Source organism: Physella acuta, unplaced genomic scaffold, assembly GCF_028476545.2.
Source record: "Physella acuta isolate Inbredline_101_S28 unplaced genomic scaffold, ASM2847654v3 ptg001498l, whole genome shotgun sequence".
NCBI lineage: Eukaryota > Metazoa > Mollusca > Gastropoda > Physidae > Physella > Physella acuta.
This window is the reverse complement of record NW_026733013.1, coordinates 1-25,041: the sequence shown is the minus strand read 5'-3', so window position 1 is coordinate 25,041 and position 25,041 is coordinate 1. Positions and strand designations below refer to the sequence as shown.

General features: G+C 41.2%; 1 protein-coding gene across 1 annotated transcript in view; it reads left to right on the top strand.

Annotated features, from left to right (window-relative positions):
* LOC131928408 (GATA-binding factor 2) overlaps window positions 1–23,737 on the top strand; it is a gene marked incomplete at its 3' end in the record, with an annotated part of 31,912 nt that extends 8,175 nt beyond the window's left edge. Inside the window, 3 exon segments of the mRNA XM_059284439.1 lie at window positions 828–2,556; window positions 21,623–21,903; window positions 23,700–23,737. Coding sequence (XP_059140422.1) covers window positions 945–2,556; window positions 21,623–21,903; window positions 23,700–23,737 — 1,931 coding nt within the window.
* Window positions 23,738–25,041: the final 1,304 nt, after the last annotated feature.

Below are 25,041 nucleotides of genomic sequence, written 5' to 3'. Positions count from 1 at the left end.
TATTTAGTTATAGGAAACTACAGGCTTCTGTTTTTCACTGTATTTGAAATATTTATTTAAAAAAAAATATTGTGTGAAAAACTTAAAATAATTGTTTTTTTATTTTAGTAATTATAAGTATAAGCTTTTATTTAGTTTACAATGTAGCCTATGTTTGTTTGTTGATGGGATGTGGCTAATCTTTTAATCAGTGTTTCTTCCAGACTTTTTTCTCCGGGGGGCGGTATACTCCCCCCGCCCCCCCCCCCCCCCCCCCCCCCCGCCCCAGAGAAGAGATGCCTGGAAGAAACTCTGCTTTTAACTATTTTTTAACCCACTTCTTATGCAGCGTTTTCCATCAAACTTTCCAGATTCTTTTTCCGATGACAATGCAAGAGTATCTTTTAAAATCTAATTAGTCATTAAATATTTATTTTAAAATCACAATACTCAACAATACAAGATAGATAGCAGATATCAGCTATCCATCGATGCGGAGCTATTTTTCACGGCTGAGTGATTTTTCGCCAGAGCGTCGGATCACAGACTAAGAAGGGGCAGATAATTATCTTTCAGAGATTGCAAGCTTCTGATCGCATTTCAACGCCAATTTTTACAATAATTACAAACGATGATTTTAAAAGCATAGTTAGCATTTAAATATAATGTTTATATTTACTTTAAAAATATTGCATGGTAAAAATAATTTCATTGTTCTATTTAACTCTATCCACTTGCTGGGTACTTATTTGCACTGAACTGTCTTACTAATAATAAACAATGTAAATCAGTGTTAAAAATTAAAAAAAAATCTTTTCACATGGTAATGATTTGACTTTTATTTCCAGATAATTATCAAAAAGCAAGAAAAAAATATTAAAACAAAATTCCCAAAGGCAGTTTACCCCGTCCGGTAACCTTGAAAAAAAAACCACAAACCGGAAGTGAGAAGGGAACACCGTTAGATGACATCACCCATGTCGCAGACGGAGCAGTGGAAGTCTTACCCACACGCGAACTCTCCCCACAGAGCCGGGGGTGAACGGATCTCCCGCACCCCCACAGCACCCCCGCACCTATCCGCGGCGTCGCCTTCCTCGGCGTCTGTCACACCCCGGGGCTCCCCAAACGCCCCGCCGAACATCACTTCCGCCTCGCCATCGCCAACGCCCCCTTCCGGTCAAAAGTACTTCCGGGCGGCCACACCCTCCAACGGGCCGGTTTTAGTCAAAGTTGAGCGAAACGAATCTAAAAGTCCCATAGTTTCAAGGGAGTCTCAAAATTACGCCACCTTGGCCCCCAACAAAAGTGTAGCAGATAAGCCGTTGCGCCGGAAATTACCGGCTAGCTACTTCGACCACACCGGTAGCCTCGTGTCGGATGACCTGAAACCGGCTATAAAAGTCTCACCGCCGTACACCCCTGACCGGTTCCAAGCAGACGAGTTGGGGCCCCCTCCCCCGCAGGCCGTAGCCGTCTGCCCGACCGGACAAGATTACGTCATCAACGCTTCCAACGCTTCAAGCGGAAGCACGGTCCGGATAGCCTACGCCAACAACAGGTACCAACAGGCCCTGGAGCTAAGCCCCTCCCAGCAGGAAGGTAAAGACACGCCCCCGTCGTATTCGGAACTTCAAAGCCACTCAAGATCAACCCCAGGGACAGGCTCCTCGACGCAGACGCGCTTAAGAATCGCGCCCATCTCGAGTCACCTGACGCCACTAGGGACCTCAACCCAGCTGACGAACCTATCACATTCCACATCATCACAGCTGACTCCGCTGAGTCAGTCTGGCTCCATCTCGGCGCATCTGACGCCGTTAGGTCAGTCCTCGCACTTGACCTTGACCGCAGGGGGTCAGTCCTCGCACTTGACCTCTGGGGGTCAGTACGAGACGCCGCTGCTGCCCCGGGAAGACGTGGACGACTTCTTCGACAACCTGGACAGATCCAGACAACACGTGACCTCCCTGGATGTCACCAGGCAGACCCTCTCCGCCATGTCCAACGGCCAGTACCCCGCGCACCACGATCCTGACAGCGCGAGCTACATCCACCTCACGAACTCACCCTTAAACCCCGCTCAACACAGCTACTACAGCCCGAACCCTTCCAGAACCCGAATCCTCAACCTCCAACCCTCATCGTACTCGGATAACCCCTCGCACTCAACCCAATCCCCGAACTACCTCCGACAGATGCCGCCTCTCTTCGGACCCTCGCGCCAAGCAACCCACACCCCAACCGGAAGTGGATATTCCAACAACCCTGGTCAACCCTCCGTCGTCCAGGTGTCAGGTCACCTATGGCCCGGGGGTGACGCAGTCTACACCAATTTAACCGGCCCGTCACCTGATTCCGAGAACTACGAGTACACTGTCCAAGACACCGGAAGTGGACTTTCACTAATCCCCACCTCCAGGTCGGAGTCGGTACTGTCTCGACAGCTAGCCAGGCCCCCTGCTGCTATCTTGGACAGCTACGGCCGCGGGCTGCCCAGCGGGGTCGGGGGGTCATACCCCAGCCTAGAGAATCATCCCTGGAACTATGTTATGCAGGATGGTCGAGCCATTAAAGGTGAGTGTGGTAGTTTATGTCAGCCTGTATCAAACAATGAATGGTTAGGTTAGGTTAGGTTAGGTTTGCCTGTCGTCCCTCCTGGGACATAGGCCGCTGACAAGAGCTTTCCAGGCGTCTCTGTCTAACAATGAAATGATTGTTCTATAATATATTATTTCTATGAAGTTATGAATTTTTAGAATATTTCAAAGTTCTATTCTTTTATCTTCTTCATTCGTTATAAACAAAGATAAAGTTTTTTTTTCCTCCAATGATCTTTTCAATGATCCGAACCCCCCACCCCTCTTCATTTTTTTCCACGTTCATGCCCAAGACCCAGGGCCAGATGAAGTAGAGCTCATCTGTTTCAATTTCCTGGGCATACAGGGAAATAGTGTGGTCAGAGCTGGGTGGACATTCTACAGATTCTATCCCGGGATTCGAACTCGAGACTTTCGGACTAGCAGTCATTAAGCTCAACCATTCACTGCCCCTAACACCCCCCCCCCCTCACTTGAAAATCAAATTCATTTGAAAAAGTACATTTTTATTTTTATTTTTAATATTTACAAATTTAAAAAAAAGGTACATTACATTTTAAAGCCCGAGCCACACCCCTACCCCAACCTCCAGTAGACACAATATCTTACTGTAAATATTAGTAAAGTATCCCAAGAACACATTACGCCCCCAAAAAATATCCCAAGAAAACATCTCTCAATAGCGAAATATTTCAATGACAAAATTCATCAAGACAAAAAATGGCTACGGGATAAGGTACTTCAATGACAAATATCTGAAAGTATCTTTAAACAAAACATCTCAATTATGTAATATCCAATTGACAAAATATCTAATTGACAAAATATCTAATTGACAAAATATCACAGCGACAAAATATCTCAATTACACATTTCTGATTGACAAACTATTTCATAGGCAAAAAAATCAAATGACAAAATATCTCAATTACAAATATCTTAATGATATATATATATATATATATATATATATATATATATATATATATATATATATATATATATATATATATATATATATATAGGCCTTATTTTTTAAAATCTTTTTTTCCTGTATTTTAAAGTGTGGGGGTGTAGTACCTTGCCCATCCCCTTGACCAAATTTGCCGTCTCCAATGCAAACCTTACCTGGTGATGGAAGTTATTGCTTTATAACATAACATAACGTGTCCGATTGATTCTATATCTCAGTAACACGAATCGATTTTGCTGGGAATGTTATGGGGAGGGGAAGAGACAAGGGGTGGTGGGTTGTTCTAGTCCTGGTACATTTGCGATCATGAAAACATAATTTGGACAAACGCGACCAAACATCAATAGCGCTGGCACATATCTGAGGTAAACTGTTCAATTCGCCTTGCCGGAACCGCCCCGGCCACGTTTACGCCGAGATAAAAAAAAACATTTGGTGCCTTAAAAAATATTTTAAAATAAAAAAATGTACGCTGTTTAATTTAAAAAAAAAGAAAGTATGTACTGGTGGGGTGGATAAATTAAACATTTCTAACCGGTTATAACATTGGTAGAGGTTAGGGCCTAATGCTAGTACCGCGAGCGGGGGTGGGGGTGGTTCCCTAATTCCAGCGTTGCTAAGTAACTTCGTATTTCCAGCTCTTACACATCGGTCGGGCTCTGCGCAAACAGGACATCGTTGAGCAAGGGCTAAGGTGGGTCGGAGGGAGGAGGGAGGGGGGGGGGGGTAGGACCAGACCTGTGACAGAAAAATCGAAGTTTTGTGTTGAGTTGGGAAATTTGTCTTTATCCACCGCAGCTGGGGTTTAGGTTAAAATATGTTGCCGGCTGGATCAAGGCAGGTATGGGGGGGGGGGGGGGGATTGTCAAACTAAAAATAAACTGTAAGTTATTTAAAAACTTAACAACGTTTAGTAGTGTATGGGATGGTAGCGGTTGATACATTGAACAGGAATTGCCGGGGAGCATTCACAAAGTAAACCATTCAAAGAATAATTTTTTGTGGCCCTACATCTACCAAAGTCGGGGTTGATATACTCTCTTTTATTTCTAGTCATCTATTGACTGTCCTATAGACTGGATTATGTAGACTTGTCATATCTTCACTGGACACATAATTGATAGGCCAAATCTTGACTGACTACTTATATCCTGGTTACTTTTTGACTGGTCACCTTTTTTACTGACCACCTTATACTGACCACCTTATACTGACAACCTTATACTGACCACGTTTATACTGACCACGTTTATACTGACCAACTTTATATTGACCACCTCTAGCAAGCCCACCTCTAGTAAGCCCACCTCTAGCAAGCCCATCTCTAGCAAGCCCACCTCTAGCAAGCCCATCTCTAGCAAGCCCACCTCTAGTAAGCCCACCTCTAACAAGCCCCCCTATAGCAAGTCCCCCTATAACAAGCCCACCTCTAGCGAGCTCACCTCTAGTAAGCCCACCTCTGGCAAGCCCACCTCTATTCTGCTACTTCCTGGCCAGACCGAGTGGGTGATTTACGATGTTAACTTTTCTACCCCCCCCCCCTCCCTCCCTCCCTACCTCGTGCACTCAAGAGGAAATAAACGCCACCTGCCCTATGTGAGCGAACTTTTTTTTTGTTCTCTAGAAGTGGCCGATGTTGGCTAGTCTAGGGATGGCCAGTTTATTTCATTAGAAGTGGCCAATGTTGGCTAGCCTAGGGATGGCCAGTTTATTTCATTAGAAGTGGCCGATGTTGGCTAGTCTAGGGATGGCCAGTTTATTTCATTAGAAGTGGCCAATGTTGGCTAGTCTAAATATGGCCAGTTTATTTCATTAGAAGTGGCCGATGTTGGCTAGTCTAGGGATGGCCAGTTTATTTCATTAGAAGTGGCCAATGTTGGCTAGTCTAAATATGGTCAGTTTATTTCATTAGAAGTGGCCAATGTTGGCTAGTCTAGGGATGGCCAGTTTATTTCCTTAGAAGTGGCCGATGTTGGCTAGCCTAGGGATGGCCAGTTTATTTCCTTAGAAGTGGCCGATGATGGCTAGTCTAGAGTTGGCCAGTTTATTTCATTAGAAGTGGCCGATGTTGGCTAGTCTAGGGATGGCTAGTTTATTTCCTTAGAAGTGGCCGATGTTGGCTAGTCTAGAGTTGGCCAGTTTATTTCATTAGAAGTGGCCGATGTTGGCTAGTCTAAATATGGCCAGTTTATTTCATTAGAAGTGGCCAATGTTGGCTAGTCTAGAGTTGGCCAGTTTATTTCCGTAGAAGTGGCCAATGTTGGCTAGTCTAGAGATGGCCAGTTTATTTCCTTAGAAGTGGCCGATGTTGGCTAGTCTAAAGATGGCCAGTTTATTTTCTTAGAAGTGGCCCATGTTGGCTAGTCTAGAGATGGCCAGTTTATTTCCTTAGAAGTGGCCGATGTTGGCTAGTCTAGGGATGGCCAGTTTATTTCCTTAGAAGTGGCCGATGTTGGCTAGTCTAGAGTTGGCCAGTTTATTTCATTAGAAGTGGCCGATGTTGGCTAGTCTAGAGTTGGCCAGTTTATTTCATTAGAAGTGGCCGATGTTGGCTAGCCTAGGGATGGCCAGTTTATTTCCTTAGAAGTGGCCGATGTTGGCTAGTCTAGAGTTGGCCAGTTTATTTCATTAGAAGTGGCCGATGTTGGATAGTCTAGGGATGGCTAGTTTATTTCTTTAGAAGTGGCCGATGTTGGCTAGTCTAGAGTTGGCCAGTTTATTTCCTTAGAAGTGGCCAATGTTGGCTAGTCTAGAGTTGGCCAGTTTATTTCCTTAGAAGTGGCCAGTTTGTGCGTCCTAGAAATGGCCAAATGTTTGGATTCCTAGAAGTGGCCAAAACTGTTGTGTTCTAGAGATGGCCAGCTAATTTTGTACTCTGGACGACAACATGCCGTTTTGTTCTTTAAAAAATGTCTACCTTATGTTCTACTGTCTCAACTTTTCTATTTCTTGTGTTCTTAAATTAGCGCACACATTTTGTTCAGTAATTCACCTCAAACATTTTGTTTCCTTGAAATTGTCATTTCCAATGCATTTACAAATCTATAATAAAAACAAACATAAGCTTAATGCAGTCTTTTAACTAATTCTTTAAACAAGTTCTTTGGACAATTTCAATTACAATCTTTAGAATTTAAATTTTGAAGCGTGCTCCCCAAGGAAAGCTCACTAATGTTTAGGAGGAGCGAGACTTATCTTAGACATATCATAACTCTAAATACAAATATACAATATACACCTATATATATATATATAACAATTACCAGAAATAATATGATTTCTATTTGCTGATATAGTTTTTAATTTATTTGTGAAGTGTCGGAGGTACTATCCCTGCTTATCAGAGTTTATTTTTAGTTTTTTAACGTATGAATGAATTTTATTCCAATAATTATGGCAGTAATTATTTATCACATATGGGTTAAGTATATATCATCTTTTTCCCGTTCATGGGGCAGATGCAGTAGAGTTCATTTGTTTCAGAGACCTCGGTTTATGAAGGGATAATGTGGTCAGCACTATGCACAGCCGCTTTTATTCCCGCTAACTTAAGTTAGGTACCGGATTCCAACTCATGACAAAGTATACATAAAGTATATACTTTAAAGGGTATATGGGGGTGGTGGAGTCTCCATTTTGTTTTAGTGTTAGCAAAATAGCCGACAAAATGTTTGGAAAGTGTTAAAAAAGTTTAGAAACTGTTGAAAAAAGTTTAGAAACTGTTGAAAAAAGTTTAGAAACTGTTGAAAAAAGTTCAGAAACAGTTGACATTTTTTAAAGAAAGTATTGACTTAAATAGAGTGACCGGAAACTTCCAAATTCTATTTTAAACCGCGTGCAAGTTCAAGCCACTAGAAATGCGGATTAAAATCTCCAGACGTCCAAGAAGATTCGACTTTGGAACTCTGGCAGTGCAGAAATACAACGTCTGGGTCACACTACGGTGATCACGTGACGTGCAGGTCCTGTACACACAGGCGCCCTCTACATGTGTCACTTGAGTGAGATTGACGAGCCGCTTCAGGTTTTTAATAAAGGCGCACCCCCTCACCTGCATCCTTTAACCCCCCCCCCCACCCTCTTGTGTGTGCAATCATGCCTGACGGTACCTCCACATGACATTACCCCCTTATTTGACCTTAAGTTACCACTTTACATTTCCTTACTTTACAACCTTACCCGACCTTAAGTAACCACCTTACCTGACCTTACTTTACCTTAGGTAGCCATATTACTTAACCTAAGATCACCACATAACCTGTCCTTAGGTAACCATATTACTTTACCTAAGGTCACCACCTTACTTGACCTTAGGTCACCACATTACCTGACCTTAGGTCACCACCTTACCTGACCTTAAGTTACCAATTTACCTGACCTTAGGTTACCACATGAACTGACCTAAGGTCACCACATTACCTAACCTTAGGTCACCACCTAACCTGATCTTAAGTTACCAATTTTCCTGAACTTAGGTTACCACATGAACTGACCTAAGGTCACCACATTACCTAGCCTTAGGTCACCACCTAACCTGATCTTACCTTTGTCTAACTTTACCACCTTAATTAACAGAACCTCTTCCTTACTTTAACACCTGGCGTGATCTAAATTGGCTAACAACCTGCCCTATATGCCCTTAAACCAGCTCTGTTTGTTATATCGGTAATAGTTCAACTACACTGTGTTAGCTATATTAGACGTACCGTATTATTTACACGACTTAACGAAACAAAGTTAGAAACGATGAGTTAGTGTAGAGCCACAACAGTATAGCCACGCGAGATATGAGGCAACGATTCTTCAAAGCGTGGGGTCGAAACCTACCGAGGACCTGATTTCAGCCATCGGCACAAACAGATCACCATGGCAACCTGTTTTCAAAGTATCCCCGGATTTTCTTCTAAAATAAAATAACTAAATTAACAAACCCTAGGTCAAACATAATCATTTTAAAACAACAAGTACTTTAAAAAAATAGTATGTGAAAATTTCGAGTTTAAAAAATATTTTAGTGTCTTTAAAATTATATACGAATTTTTTTTTTTTTTACATCAGCCTAAAGATAATTTATACTTTTCATCATACCATCCCAACCCTCACCTCTACCATCCATCAACTTTTAGAACCATCGCACTAAATCCTGCTGTTCTACCATCCTTCACGCTTGACCAAGGTTTGAACAACCAGCCATACTCAAGTACCCAGCAAACGTCAGCACTCGAGTCAACATTAGGCAAACATTAGGCAAACAATGACTGACATCCATATGAAATACTTGTCGAGCTATTTTGGGAAACAGAAGACCTCCAGGCGTTGTGCCAATGTCTAGACTGGGGGTGGGGGAGGGAGGGGGGTAGGAATAAATTATAAGAGGCTGATATGTGGGTGACATCCTTAAACAACACGGGGAGGGCTGGAATCACGAAGACAAGGCGAGGTGAATTTTAGTTCCGATATTAGTTGTTGGTTGGTCAATTGGTACTAACTAGTCGACAATGTCATAGTTAATACATTCTTGAACTCACGGATAAGGGCAAGTTATGGATAGAGTTAGAGTAAATCTAAGGTTGGGGGTATAGTTTTAGTTATGATAAGGGTAAAGGTAATTGCTGATATCAAACTTTAGACTTATTGTTTAGTAGTTGGTTGGTCAATTGGTAATAACTAGTCGACGATGTCATAGTTAATACATTCTTGAACTCGCGGTAAAGACGTTATGGTTAGAGTTAGGTTAAAATTGAGGTTAAGGGTATATTTTTGTTAGTTATGATAAGGGTAAATGTAATTGCTGAGGTGAAACGTTAGGCTTATTGTTTAGGGTTTGAATAGTGGTTGAGAAAAAAATATCTGAATTCACTCAGCACTAATGAGTACCTAATTTTCACACATGGAGGTTGAAGGTGATCGGGCAAAACACCGTTTTTTCAATTTGCTAAGGTTGGCGAAACAGATAAACTCTACTTCCTCTGACCCATGGACCGTCAAGTTTTTAACTAAATTCTAGCATTTGCATTAGAATAAGACAATTTTTGATTGATCTAATGGTTGAAAACTGATTATAAACTCCAAATCAAGATGTAATAGTTCGGATAAAAATCAAGAAATTTGATAAGTGTTTAGCATGTGTAGTTATGCATCTCTACCTGTCAAGTAATTGAATGAGTTTAAGGATAGCTTTAAACACTGTTTCCTGTGACTTTTCTTTTTCTTGTGACTTTTTTCTTACAATCACCTAAAATAGTTAAAATAATCTAGATGCAAAAAAATAAAAATAAAATAAAAATAAAAATAATTAAAAATAAATAAAATAAAATATTCGAGGGTTTATTCTGTCTGTAAACCACATCCATAGTTCCGTGGGTTACCTCCCTTTAAACCTTTCGACCTTCACACCAGATCTAGAATCCCCTGTTGAAACTCCCAACACACCGCCCGCCTTCCAAGGCTGATTAAGTCAAGTTCCCAAACTAAGCGCTTTATTGCACGATATAAACGCTGGTCAACCCTCTCCTTGTCTGCCCTGGTCTTGTTGCTTGTACCTGCTTGTAACCCCCCCCCCCCCCCCCCCACCCCATCCACCTTTGTTAACATACGCGTGTGTACCCAACTATAATGTCTCCCTACACAAGACATCTCGTCCTACCGTCGGCTCGACTTAGCACTTGGTTAACCCCTCAATGCAACGAGGTAATGATTGGCCATAAGATTTTATGACCCCCCCCCATCCCCCGACCCCCCCCCCCTCCCTCTAGAACTTAACTACTCATTTGCTGATAACTCCGGCACCAGCTGTGCAGCCGTGTCAAGAAACAGCTGGGTTGTAATGGTTTCTTTGTCTCCGTGGGCCTACATGGACATTTGATGTGTTAATAGAAGGTGTTGTCATGATGTTGATCATGTCACCCTTTTCAAATTATAATAATTGGTGTCAGCAAATCACCTTTTTATCAACAAATATAGGTCTTGTAATGGTGTTGATATGTCACCTCCTTACTATCATAAAAATAGGTGTTGTAAAAGTCCTTACCAAATTACTTTTTTAAAACAACATAATAAGGTTATGTGGTGAATTGTGGTGGTTTGATCGTATGTTCTGCGATATATTAATACCAGGAGTTGTGAAAGGTTTAACATAACACATATAAGTGTTACGATGATCACATCTTCACTATCACAATTATAGGTGTTGATCATGTCACCTTTTCGTATCAGAATAATAGGTGTTCTGAAAGTCTTCATCAAATCACCATTTCAATAACATGTGTAGGTGTTGTGATGGTTTAGATCATATCAAATATACAACAGATTAATAACAAGGACTGTAAAAGTGTTCATCAACTTTACAATATAAACAAATATGTTGTTAAGGTGTTATATCACATAATCACTACCAAAGTAATATATGTTATAAATGGTGTTCGTCTTATTATTTTTTTCACAAATCCATAATTGTGATGGCGTTTATCAAATCATTTTTACACTCTCTTAACAGTATATGTCTTGATGTTGTGTTGATCAAATACTTCTTCATCACCGATCATGAAAACAAAATATTTGAATCATCCCACCACCCCCACCCACATATAATAAACCTGCTCAGAACACACCTATTTTAATTACGAGATTTTAAGTTCCATAAACTAGAACCCAGATCAAGATGTATTTGACACGCTGCGGGGATATTGCTTTGCATCGACTGGGTCGGGGTAATGTAAACAAACAGAACGGGTCTCTCGTTGAACAAATTACTCGCAGCTGATAAGGCGAAGGCAACAATCATATTGAAAGCTGGGACATGTCAGAAGGTTGTCGCTCGATTTACTTAACTATTGATCAAATTACGTACATATTTTAATCGACATTTTGAAGTGGTAGACATCGGGACATGCAAATAGAACTTGCCAACAAGTCATTACAATTTTAAAAAAAAATTGCTTTAAGATATAACTAGGCGTTTATGAGATAAAAATATTTTTTTTTTACATTCGAGTGCCTGTGTGCGAGTGTAGAGGAAAGGTGGTAAACCAATAGGCCTTATGTCCAACCAAATTGTAAGTTGAAAAAGGATACAGAAAATAAATGACTATAATAAATGATTATCGTCATTGGCAGATAAAGGAGGAATGCTAAGCCAACCGGAAGTAGTTAAGACATTTTTTGAAAGAAAGTGTAAGCCTATCAAATTAACACGTTTTAAATTTTTAGCAATGTTTTCATAATAATATACATAGTAATACACAAACTGTTATAATCATAATGTTTGTATACATTTGTAGTGAACTGGTAAGATCTGAGTCGGCTAAATAATCCCCCCCCCCCTCATCAACGTATATTTTATATATCACTAGAACCTAGATCCGCCTATGTGCACCCCTCCACAGCGTTTTCACTTGCGACATGTTTACTATACTTGTCTAGAAAAAACATCTAGCAGCAAGTTGGTAAACTTATTCCGTGGGGAAAATGTTTTCATGTAACCAATAATGTTCTGCGAGTTTTTATTTCCTAGACATGTATGGTATACATGTCGCAAATGCAAAGGCGGTATAACACCTGTATTCTATATTCTATTAAATTAAACAAGTAACAATGCTACATCTTCTTTGCATGAGAGAGTTACCTCCACCCCCCTCCCCCCACATTAAGTTTTGATGAGGACACCGCTGCATGCCCATAACACTGATAGATCCAGTGTCCCATTAAAATCGGACATAACCCTCAATTTTTACTTTCGTATTTCAAAACTTTTTGACGTTTCTTTGTTTACTGAAGCACTTCTAACTTCCGACATAAAAAATATCTTCCTTTACTTTGTACTTAAGCTTTCAGTGTGCACAAAGATTTGAAAAACTCCAATTTACCTTCCTGGACTTACAATGGCATCTCTATGGAATGTCGCATGTATAAACTTAGATCACAAGTCTTCGTGAATTCCGCAGACGATATTCTATTTTCTTGGGGAAGGGAGGGGAAAGAAAGTGAGTGGGGTGTGGGAAATTCAGTTTTTGAAGTTTTGTTGAAGCTAGCTAGATATGAGCATTTTTTAAATTTCTTTTTTTTTAGTTGACAGATTTCTTTAGATCTCCGCATCACCTACCTCATGTCAGGTTCAAAAGGGTATTTAGCTATAATAGTCTAGAACAAAACTAAACGTTGTGGATTGGTAGGTTGGAGCCCACCAGTGTTTCTTCCGGACTTTTTTTTCTCCGGGAGGGGGGGGGAAGGGGTCGGACACTAGTAAAAGTATATGTTTTCTATATAAATTACATTTCGTACGGGGGTGGGGGTGGGGGGGGGCTGCTCCTCCCCCCCCCCAAATAGATGCCTGGAAGAAACTCTGGAACCCACAACATCCATTCCCTAAGTCCGGTATGCTAACACCTCTGCCACCTATTGGTGAGCACAAACACGGAAGGAAACTCTGATTGTAGAACGGCGAGTGAGGGAATTCCGCTATCAGATTTGTCTTCTCCTTCAGAGAATAGTGTGTCAAACGGTGTCCGTTGTTGAGTTGGTTTGTGATAGCAACAGATAACGGCGTTGATAAAAGTGTTGATAACAGTGTTGATATTGATACGATGATAAACGTTGTCTGTGTAGTGATGTAAACCGCATGCGTGCCGTTTAAAAGGCAACGTATGGAGGCAGGGGTGGGGATGTGGGGGTGGGGGTGGTACAGCGGTAGGATTGGTCTTAACTGATATATAGAAACCGGAAGTAGGTGAATGGAGGAGGAAGATGTTCACGGCGATGCGACGTCTCCAAGGAACTGAAATGTTTAAAACTTTAGCAGAGTCGTTTCTGTTTCGTTTCAGTGACAGAAAGTTTATGGTGTTGTGACGTTACATATTTATAATAAAATATTAAATATAACTATTTTAAGAAAAATATGACAAAGACACGATACTAACCTATTTTTAGAATAACCTAACAATGACGCATTAATGTCAATATTCTTTAAGAACGCAATAATTACGTCATGTATATTTATAGTAGATAGAAAAAAACCTACATTGGTTTAATTACAATCAAAATACTTTTCGGTGACACGAATAAGATGTTATCTTTAGATAAAACAATTTTACTACTGCAAACATAGTTTGTGTGTGTAGGCAATTAGTGTATCTTATTGTGTAAAATTAAGTCATGTAGCCTTCGTATGTGTAGCAACATCCGTAGCCCTTTAGATAATGGTCTCGTATGTGTAGCATTTGTATATTAAATCGTCTATTATTTAGCTTTTTCTTGAGCTTTATAATATATGCAGCTATCAAGTTTTATAAAAATCAATTCTGAAACTTGATTTTATTTTATTTTATTTGTTCCGTTTTCTATTTCCGTAGTTTTCTTTCATGTGATGGGTGTTATAAATTACATCCGTGCAGGGGACTCTAACGAGGCATAGGGGCCAGAAACAGGGGTCGTAATTCGTATCAGGGGACCGGGACTCAAAGCAGGGCCCGTAACTCATGACCAGAGACCGTAACTCAAGTTAGGGACTGGAACTCGAATCACGGGGAGTAATAATTTGCAACAAGGGAGGTGACTTAAAATCAGGGACCGTAACTCTAGCCAGGGACCGTAACTCGATTGAAGAATCTTGACTCGGATCAAGGGGAATAATTCATTTCAGGGACAGCAACTTCAAAAAACTCCGTAGCTCTTGATCAACATGTTGCTATTTTCTCTGCACACGTCTGAAAATAACAGAAACAAGTATAGGAACACTAACATTTTACTTTTTAAAACCAATGTTAACGAACTAGCTAAGCCTCTACCAAACAAGCTGCAACTATTGCTTAGGCAACACCGGCAATAAGTCTCTATTTGATGTTTTGGTGAGCATGCGCAGAGAAGTCATTGCTGAGTACAGCTAGAACTGGTCAACCTTTGAATTGGTCACCGAACTTTTCTGCTTATTTTACTTTAACTTAAATCTCTGACTTTCTGTATCTCAAGATACTCCATTACAAAATATATCCCAAAATATTTGTTATCAGAACCAAAAAAATAATTAAAAACTAAATAAATAAATTAGTTAAAATAATCTTTTTATTATTTGGTATGGATGTTTTTTTTTCTTTCTTCTCGTTTTCTGGCATACGAAGCATTGTTTTAAACAGCAAAGCAGCGAGTTTGTAGATTCATGAATTTGTATTACTTTTTAAAAAGTTAACACAAGTTAAGTTAATTTTTGGTGTGTTTTAGGCCTATCGGTCAAAACGAAACCGCCCCTATGTCAACCTCATTTTAAGATGGTTCAAATTAACTTATATTAAAAGTTGTAAATTAAAAGTAACGCAGGAGACGTGGCTACCCTCTAGTGGGTTATACACCTGGGCCATATGTAGCCTACACACTGAAGGGTCACAGGGTCAGGTGCGGACCACATAATGTGAGACATATGTGTTAGTGTGCCACCCATGGGATAAGACAGTTTAAGTGTGTGGAGGATGACACCTTTTGTGTGGTGGTGACACATTGGTTATTATGTGGAGGGGGGGGGGAGGGAGGATACACCATTTGTGTGATGACACAATTTAAAAAAAATGCAAAATGTTTAGAGAAATAAATTGACTCAACCAGTTATGGATATATATATATATATATATATATATATATATATATATATATATATATATATATATATATATATATATATATATATATGTAAATAAGAATACGTATATGTATGTATATAATATGTATGTGTATGTATATATATATGTATAATATATTATCTATGTATCTATGTAAAAAAGAATTTCGGAGGGTACCATGAGTATCCTGACTCAGCGATACAGCTGCTATACATATAACTACACATAATTTAAGCATCGATAGTCCTAAACAAAGCATACCGCTGAAATTTCCATCACCATGTATACACGCAAACACCAAAGGGCTGTCACTCTGATAAAACTTAATCTCTGGACTTGTTTACATGCCGTCTATGTTAAATACGCTATAGAAATTACCCCCCCCCCCCCCTCCCCACACTCCCACCCTCACATAGTTCAAACAAAATATAAAAACAACGAAGCCACCTAAGGGTCATAAGAGTACAGAAAAATGAATGACTTAAATTTTGTTCTACTCTTTTATCTGTGTACCGTGTAGGCCTATATTAGTGTGTACAACTGTGACAACATTGATACACATGTAACTGATGTATTGATGTTACACAGTTGGATGTTGAAAAAATATGTTGGCTATAGCGATCTAAACACATATTTTTGAAGTCAAGTGTCGTAAAATATTTTTTCACACCAACAGCATTATAATTTGTTCAAATAAAAAAAGATTTAAAAAAAAAACCGCATTTAATTCATAAACAACAAGCACTTTAACAAACAAATATTTTACCGGAAGAAAATAAAACACAAAAAATGGTTTTGACTTTTGCTGAATTATGTTCCTGCTCGCTCGACCTTAACCAATGCACGTGCGCCTATTTTTAAGGCGCCTTTACTTCTCGTGAAATTAAAAACAAACAAAAAAAAAAAAAAAACAACAGTTAACATAAATTATGTTTGTCAACGTATCAACATACTCAAGGGAAATAATTATTTTACTGTTTATCAGGGATTATGCACTTAGCGTTAGGATTGGTTGGCCCTATACTATTTTGTTATATGTGATGTGATGTGTGTGTGGGGGGGGGGGGGGAGGGGGGGGGGGGAGAAGGTGGGTGGGTGGGTGGATGGGAGGGAGCTGTTATATTAAACGGGGCTTGATTTTTTAATACTTATTTGTGATTCTTTTAGGATATGAATGAATTTTTTTTTTTTAAAATAAATTATCTTTCATGTATGAAAAAAACTGAAATTATATCGCAACTCCAATCATTTCTTTAAAGACATATAGCCAACTATCAGTATTGTCAACACTATGAATGTAGTCATATGTAGTGTGAAGTGTGTGAATGGGGTATGGTATTTTAAGAAACGTCATTTAATACGACAGGTGGGCCATGAAGATTTAACGGAGTGTTACAAGCCATGTTTCTTTCAGGCATTTTTCTCCAGGGGTGGGGGCACTTGAAACTTTAAGGAGGGGGGGAGTGTTACATTTCCGAGGTAGTGGGGGGTGGACACTGGTTAAAGTATATAGTCTCTATACAAATTACATTTTTTGTTCAATTTAGATTGAGGGAATGGTGTTGCTTGATTTGAAGTTGTGGGGGTAGGGGGGGGGGGGGACAGGGGGCACTACCACGAAAAGATAAGAAATAAACTCTGGCATTAAGGCTCAGGGGGGTTGGTCCTTTATTTATTATATATTTATTATGACACTAAACGGCCTACAAATTATTATAAGTCCATTTTAAAATAAATAGTTTTAAAACGAATTTTTAATAAAAAAATCCAAATTCTTCTTGTAGTCTTAATTTAATAAACAAAACATTGACTATGTGTAAGTCAGAGAGCCCATTAAACTAATACCTTTTAAATTCATACACAAACATATATACACAAACACAATTAGTGACCAGCCGTTTGAAACAAAGGCCACTGAAGGACACACCAATTGTTACAACTTCACCCTGCTGACGGGGGCAGATGTTCCCTCCCACCCCTACAGCCCCTTTGTTTATCTTTCTATTTCCCTCTTCACTTATCTACCCGTTCGATATCGCAGTTATCGTTCGTGTCCTTATCGGCGACTGAGCTGTGTAGCCGGGCTCTTGGCTAGGCAAGGTCCGGCGCTTATCTCCCTTATCGACTTGTCAATGCGTTTTTAGAATAGTTTATCTCCCTTTGTTTCGACTTGAGGACGTCAGAGTAGGGGAGATGTGGTGGTGGCGGGGTGTGTGTGTGTGGGGTTGTGTGGGAAGGGGGGGGGGGGATCTCACACGGGGGGCGTTTAGGTGGGGTGGCGGGGGAAAATATACAGGGAACGTTTAGGTGGAGTGGCGGAGGGAATTATACAGGGGACAAATAGTTGTGGGGGTGGGATCTGATACAGGGGACGTTTAGGTTGGGGTGGGTCTGATACAGGGGACGTTTAGGTTGGGGTGGGGGTCTAATACAGGGGGCGTTTAGGTGGGGGTGGGGTCTGATACAGGGGATGTTTTAGTGGGGGTGGGGGGTCTGATACAGGGGACGTTTTGGTGGGGGTGGGGGTCTGATACAGGGGGCGTTTAGGTGGGGGTGGGGTCTGATACAGGGGATGTTTTAGTGGGGGTGGGGGTCTGATACAGGGGACGTTTAGGTGGGGGTGGGGTCCTGATACAGGGGACGTTTAGGTTGGGGTGGGTCTGATACAGGGGACGTTTAGGTTGGGGTGGGGGTCTGATACAAGGAACGTTTTGGTGGGGGTGGGGGGGTCTGATACAGGGGACGTTTAGGTTGGGGTGGGGGTCTGATACAGGGGGCGTTTAGGTTGGGGTGGGTCTGATACAGGGGACGTTTAGGTTGGGGTGGGGGTCTGATACAGGGGACGTTTAGGTTGGGGTGGGTCTGATACAGGGGGCGTTTAGGTGGGGGTGGGGTCTGATACAGGGGATGTTTTAGTGGGGGTGGGGGTCTGATACAGGGGGACGTTTTGGTGGGGGTGGGGGTCTGATACAGGGGGCGTTTAGGTGGGGGTGGGGTCTGATACAGGGGATGTTTTAGTGGGGGTGGGGGTCTGATACAGGGGGCGTTTAGGTGGGGGGTGGGGGTCTGATACAGGGGGCGTTTAGGTGGGGGTGGGGTCTGATACAGGGGATGTTTTAGTGGGGGTGGGATGTTATACAGGGGACGTTTAGGTGGGGGTGGGATGTGATACAGGGGACGTTTTGGTGGGGTCAGGGGGTGCGGGAATCCCTTACCTGTTACGTTCAGGGGTGGGGGGTGGGGGTGGTGATTGCGTTGGTTGAAAACTGTATAGGTGTATGAAGAGAGTGGTGGGGTAGCCTTGGAGTGAGGATGTAGAGTTGAGTGAGAATGGGAATAGGGAGCTCTTTGAAAATTGAGGTACACAATAGTTTGGTGAAGTACACGCCAGTGTAATGAGGTAAGTGATAAGGTACATGCTGGTGTGATGAATTACATGACAGCGTGATGAGGTACTTGATGAGGTACACGCTAGTGTGATGAGGTACACACCAATGTAATGAGGTACGAGGGTAATGTGGTGTGGGTAGGGAGCAAGGTGATGTTAGTGTGGTGGTCATGGGTGTTGAAGGTTTCTAAGTGGAAACAATCGGAGGTAAAATAGAAACGACTGGGTGGAGATTTGATAAAGGAACAGCTAGGAAGTAGGGTGAGGACAGAATACGTGATGTTGGGGCAATAGGATTAGGAGGATTGTGCAGTGTTTGGACGATGGGGTGGGGGGAGGGGGAGAGTTTGGAGGGTTTTGAAGGATGGGGAATGATTAGAAAAAGGAAATAATAAATACGGGTTTTCATGTGGGAAAAAAAAAAGAAAAGAAAATGTTGACGGTGTAAAGGTAAGTTACAAATATGAAGCCTAGTTTTTTAAAATGTGTGTTCAGATCACGTGACCGACATACACTCTCTCAGATAAAAGTTTTGCAAAAAACAAAATCACCGGCTGTTTCTTATCTTCTGTAGCTGACCCGTGTGTGTGTGTATGTGTGTATGTGTTTGTACGTGTATACGCGTGGTCGTGTGTATGCATGCGTGCGTGTTTGAATATCAAAATATGGGGTGTATGTATGTGTGGTAGTGTGTGCATTTTTGTGGGTATACAAATAGTGTTGTGTATGCGACGTCAATAAATCACATCACACTTTTTGACGACTTTTATCTCCCGCCCCCCCCCCCCCCTCCTCTCCATGTCACACATCGTCACAAAATACATTCCCACCCCCATACATGTAAAATGAAATAACTTATCAACCTGACAACCATCTTCTTTGTATTGCGTTTTGTTTTTCTGAAAAATCGTTTTTTTTTAAATCGATTTCTGTTTAAAATATTTATTTTGCCGAGTGAACATTGATCAAAGGTCAAAACAATACGAAACAATGTCTTTTATTCAATTAAAAAACAGTTTTTTAGGATTCACATATTCAGATAGCAAAGTAAAAGTAAAGAATTATCGTTAGACATAGCGATCCATTGTGTAGATGAAGTAGAGTTCATATGTTTCTTGACTTCGACAGATGAAGAAAAAGTGGGGTCAGGACTTTACCCATCCGCCTTACCTTCCCTAACATGTGTTTGGTACCCATAAAAGCTGGGTGGACTCAGGAACGTCCAGGGACTTGGACCCTGATTCGAACTCTAGACTTTCGGGTTAGCAGCCTAGCGCTCTACCGCTTATTCAATAAAAAAAAAAATTTTAGAGGTAACATTTTCGGATATTACATAGTGAAACATTCACCAAATTTTCCTTTGAATGAAAGAGTTATTTGTCTATTTATAACATTCTGACTAAATGTAGTCTTTTTTAAAAATGACTTCTTATTTTTGTTAGCTAAGCTAACATTTGACCAATTCAAACAACTGACTTTCTACACACACAGTTTCTATATTACTACTCTATAACTACAAAAGTTGTTAGCCGGTCACCATAAGATATTTTAAGCACAAAAAACGATGATTAACCGGTAGGAGATATTGTAGCGCGTCTTAGTTTTTCTTACATCTGCCTGTGTCGTTATATGCCTAAGGCCCATAGAGAGTTTCTTCCTGGCATCTCTTCGAAGCCTCCCGCCCCCAAAGAAAGTCCACCGCCTCCCCCCCCCCCCAACGAAATGGATGTTTCTTCCACTTTTTTCTCCGGGGAGGGGGGGGGGGGACTTTTCCGAAGTGATGCCTAGAAGAAACTCTGCTGATAAATTTAGCCAGCCCCTCCGAAGATATCAAGTGCCCCTCCCCCACACCCTTCTCCCCCCCCCCCCCCGGAGAAAAATATCTGAAAGAAACACTGAGCCCATAGGATTAGAATTAGGAAAAGGGTGAGCGTCAGGATAATCCGTCAGGATAATCCGTCGCGTCTTGATTGAGGTCAGAATTAGGCTCAAGGCCGTATTCAGGTTGACATGCAACCGTTTTATGCTACATAACTTTCACAAGAAACAATTAACTATTGACAAGATATAACCCCAACCGCCAACTCAAAACCCTAACAGTTACATAAAATAAGAATTAACAATAACACGTTTGTTTAAGCAGTAAAAATAAGAACATAATCACACTTTTTTTCCCGCGTTGGATTTTTTCAACAGGTGTACAATTTGCAACTACCACCAGCTAATCTGACTGAACAAGTGATGGCCACAACTTTGACATTTCCCATGTTGTTTATGTAATTAGTACACTGTAAATTAAACGGTAATGTCTGAATGACAATTGCAATGATCTATTACAATTTAGATTTAATTGCGTAGTCATTGAAGATATTCTTATGTGCAAAATTTAAAAGATATTACTCGATTAGAAACTGGTCAAATTTTAGTTTCAATAACGAAGTAGAAATTTGTATACAGAAAAAGTCCCGCCCCCTCCCCCAGGGGAAAAATGAAATATATCTGAATTTTAGTTGCAGAATTTGAATACAAACCCCCATAAAAAGTTTGTTGTTATTTATAAAACCACAACAAAACAACAAACAAATAACAAACAAAAGTAAAAATAACAGTTAAAAAAACAATGACCCTTATCACCAAATCTAGTAATTAAAAATATTACTCTTGCAGTCTTTCTTGCAGGCACCCCTCCGCGGGTGTAACTCCCTCACTCTCACCCCCGGACCAAATCCCCCTTCCGTCCCCCGAATGAAAAAGAAAAAAGTAAATACATTTCAATAGAAAATACGTAGTTTAATAATTGTCCTTCCCCCTTGGAAGGTTCAATCCACCCTTCCATAGACTGAAAGAAAGAAACACTGAATCACTATCCCTAACAGTTAAAAACGATTTCCACAACCGCTGTCCCTAATAATTAAAAACAATATAATTTAATTACTCTTTTTACTTGCTCAAGTGCTTATCAATATTACTCTAACCACCCTCCCTAACTTCTAAAGCATATTTTACCCTAACCAGTGTAACCACTAACTCTAGCATTTAAAATACAACAAGAACCTTAACACGGACCTATCTTTTGCAGACGGCAGCGAGGACTACTTTGTCTCGGCGGAAGGTCGCGAGTGTGTCAACTGCGGCACGATCTCCACGCCCCTTTGGAGGCGGGACGCTACGGGCCACTACCTGTGCAACGCGTGCGGGCTGTACAACAAGACGATCAATGGCGGGCTGCGCGAGCCAATGGACGACGACAACTCGGGAACGCCCCCTGATCAGGGCACGCCCACCAGCCCGCCCAGCTCGCAGATTGCACATATCGTGCCCATGACGGCGGGGCATGTTAGGGGCATTGGCTCCTATAAGGTAAGGGGCATATATGGGCATCAGCTGTTATAAGGTAGACAGTGGCGTAGCTACCGTAAAGCTAGCGTAAGCAAGGCATAGGGCACAAGGCGAATAGGGGCCCTTTTTCGAAAGTTTGAGGGGGGGGGGGGTGCAAATCGAAAGTTTGTTCCCGGTCGCCGGGAAGGGTCGCTACGCCCCTGAGGGTACCCACTAACACTTTTTGCATAGGGGCCCAAAAATCCTAGATCTAGCTACGCCACTGAAGGTAGACAAGTTACCAGATAGGGGTGGGGGACGGGGGTGTGTGTATGGGACTTTGACTCTGACAAAGTAGGTTACAAAATGGGGGTGGGGCACGTGAGATAGCTCCTACAACGTGAACCTTGTAAAGAAGGCGTGGCTTGTTATGGGCATTAACTCATTTACGTAATGGACGCGGGATGTTAGGGGCATTGACTGCTACAAAGTAGGTCACGTGGAAAGGGGCGGGGCATGTTAAAGAAAACAACACCTAGAATGTAAGTCACGTGATTTGATTCTTGTAAACATTTAGGGGAAAATGTAGAGTATAAGAAGAAGTTGTTTTCTGATATTTTGTACTACTGAATTATATTGTTACTTTTATAAACTATCACCTATCATATATATTAAAAAAATATGCAGCCATTCTATATTTTGGTTTTAGTAATGTTGGGTCTGGGGTTAGGTTAGGCTTATGCTCCGGGGAAGTAGGGGAACTGCTTGGGTGGGGTGGGGGCAGAGGCGTAGCAACCCTTCCCGGCGTCCGGGGACAAACTTTCTATTTGCACCCTCCTCAAGTTTCGATTTATTTTTCCAACCCATTTTGGCGCCCCCTAAGGTCGGCGCCCGGGGACATATGTCCCCCCCCCCCCCCCCGCTACACCTCTTGGTGGGGGTCCAGAGATGCCTGAAAGCACCACTGAGGAGTATCATTGTAAGTCTAAAGCAGGGGTCTCCAAACTACGGCCCGCGGGCCATATGCGGCCCGCGAGGTCCTCTCATCCGGCCCGCGGCGATCTTTTTGTTTGTTGGTTATGGCTGAGAAACTTTGCCTAGAGAGAAACTTTGCCTAGAAAAATCAAAGAAATGTCTGGAAGAAACTGGTCCTCGAATTGAAATTTGATAGTTAATGCGGCACTCGGTCTGAAAAGTTTGGAGACCCCCTGGTCTAAAGAAAGTACCAGCATATAATATTTAAATTTTGAACCGGTTGGAGAGAGGGGAAAACATAGTGGTGGGGTGTATTGCATAACTTGCTAGTGTTAATGATATTAGAAATAGATCTAGATCAAGCGCTGGAATCAAAGACAGGGAGTTGGTTTTTAGCTTTTAAGCGACAGGTAAAGTTGTGGAGGGGGGGGGGGGGGGGCATTGGCGTAATTAGTACATGTTTTTCCAGGTGTCAACCCCGCTCCCACCAATACCTCCTTCAACAATTTTGCATTTTCGGTTTTGGTGTCAACATTCTCCCCCTACTATTTTCTTATTTTAACTTTATACGACATTGTTGTGACAGTACGTTTTACGATTTTTTCGGCGTGGTGTTACCCCCTATATGGCACCCACACTCCGCCCCGCCTTGTGACGCCACTGAGTGGGGTGTATTAAATGTGACATCACAAAAGCTTGGCCTATATTGAATTTAAAAAAAAAAAATGGAACAGGGGAAGCAATTCAAGATTAACTACATATATTGCGGTAGCGGGGTGCTCTCTCTTAGATTTCTTGAGTTTAACCAATGTAGTGAAACATGTTTTTTTAATTTCATCTATATACCATTTTTTCCTCCACAGGGTTCAGATGATGAGGATCAGAGGTCAAAGAAATTACCCGACTTGAATAAATTTGAAAAGGTAGTTGTTTTTTTTTTTAAATATTATATTTTTAAAAATAACGAAACAATCATGGGATTTTATTATTTTGGATTATCTCCCCTACATAGTTCAGGACCAATAGCTTACAGAGGATTGCTGTGTAAAGTTGTTTCTGATGATGAATCATCTCCTTTGAATATACCCCATACTGTATTTTTAAACATACATAGTTGTGGTTGAGATGTAGCACACACGACTGTCAACTCAAGTCTCTTCTTCTTCTTCGCTAATTACAGTACTACCGAATATTTCCCACAACGCAACTAAGAATTGTATGTTAACATGTTATGTTCCAAATGACCTGTTGACTCCGACGACTGTTTTATTTTCGGAATCTGCTCCTAAGCCTGTGTCATTAATCATATTAGAAATCATTGATCATGAGTATACTTTCGTGAATCAAGGGAGACTACTTTTAAAGTAGTTAAGTAATGAAATACTATATGAAATATAATTCAATTCACTCAAACCTATACATGTTTATTAACGATATAGATTGTCGTCTTAAAAATCATATGAGACATGAGAATCAATATAATTTTTTGAAAGGTACAAATATAATATATAATTTAGTTAACAAACACAAACACGAACTTCTTTGACCATATTTTATTTATAAAAATGTTTCTCAGCTTACGATCTGCAGGATATACCAAATTATGTTTCTTAATTTTGGATCCCTTTAATCGAAGGGACAATACGATTGTATTAATAGGGGGAGGGGCCAGAGTGTTAACAGCACTAGCAAGTGCTGGCTGAGCTCAGTGCCAAATTACTAGAACAGGGGTCGGCAACCTTTTGAAGCGGAAGAGCCAAAAGTTACAATTTTCAGAATTTCCCTGATTTTAAAGAGCCACTAACATTTTTTTAATTTCAAATATTTTATTTTTTTATTAAGATTATTAGTATTTGTTCAAGGAGCTGAAGAGCCGCATCTTGATATCAAAAGAGCCGCATGCGGCTCGCGAGCCGCAGGTTGCCGACCCCTGGACTAGAACATTTTCTTCGTACAGCTCACCTGAATGGGGGTCAGAGCTAATCATTTTCTTTCAACATTTGCATGCAAACAAGTAGGTTTAGTGTTAAGATCTGGGTGGAATCAGGGGCGTAGCGAGGGGGGCGGGGGGGGGGGGCGGGGGTCGCGGACCGCACCGGGTGACACCATTTAGGGGGGTGACAGCAATGCAAAAAATGGCAAAATATAGAGAGAAAAACTTGAGGGGGGGGGGGTGTGCAAATCGAAAGTTTGAGGGGGGGGGGT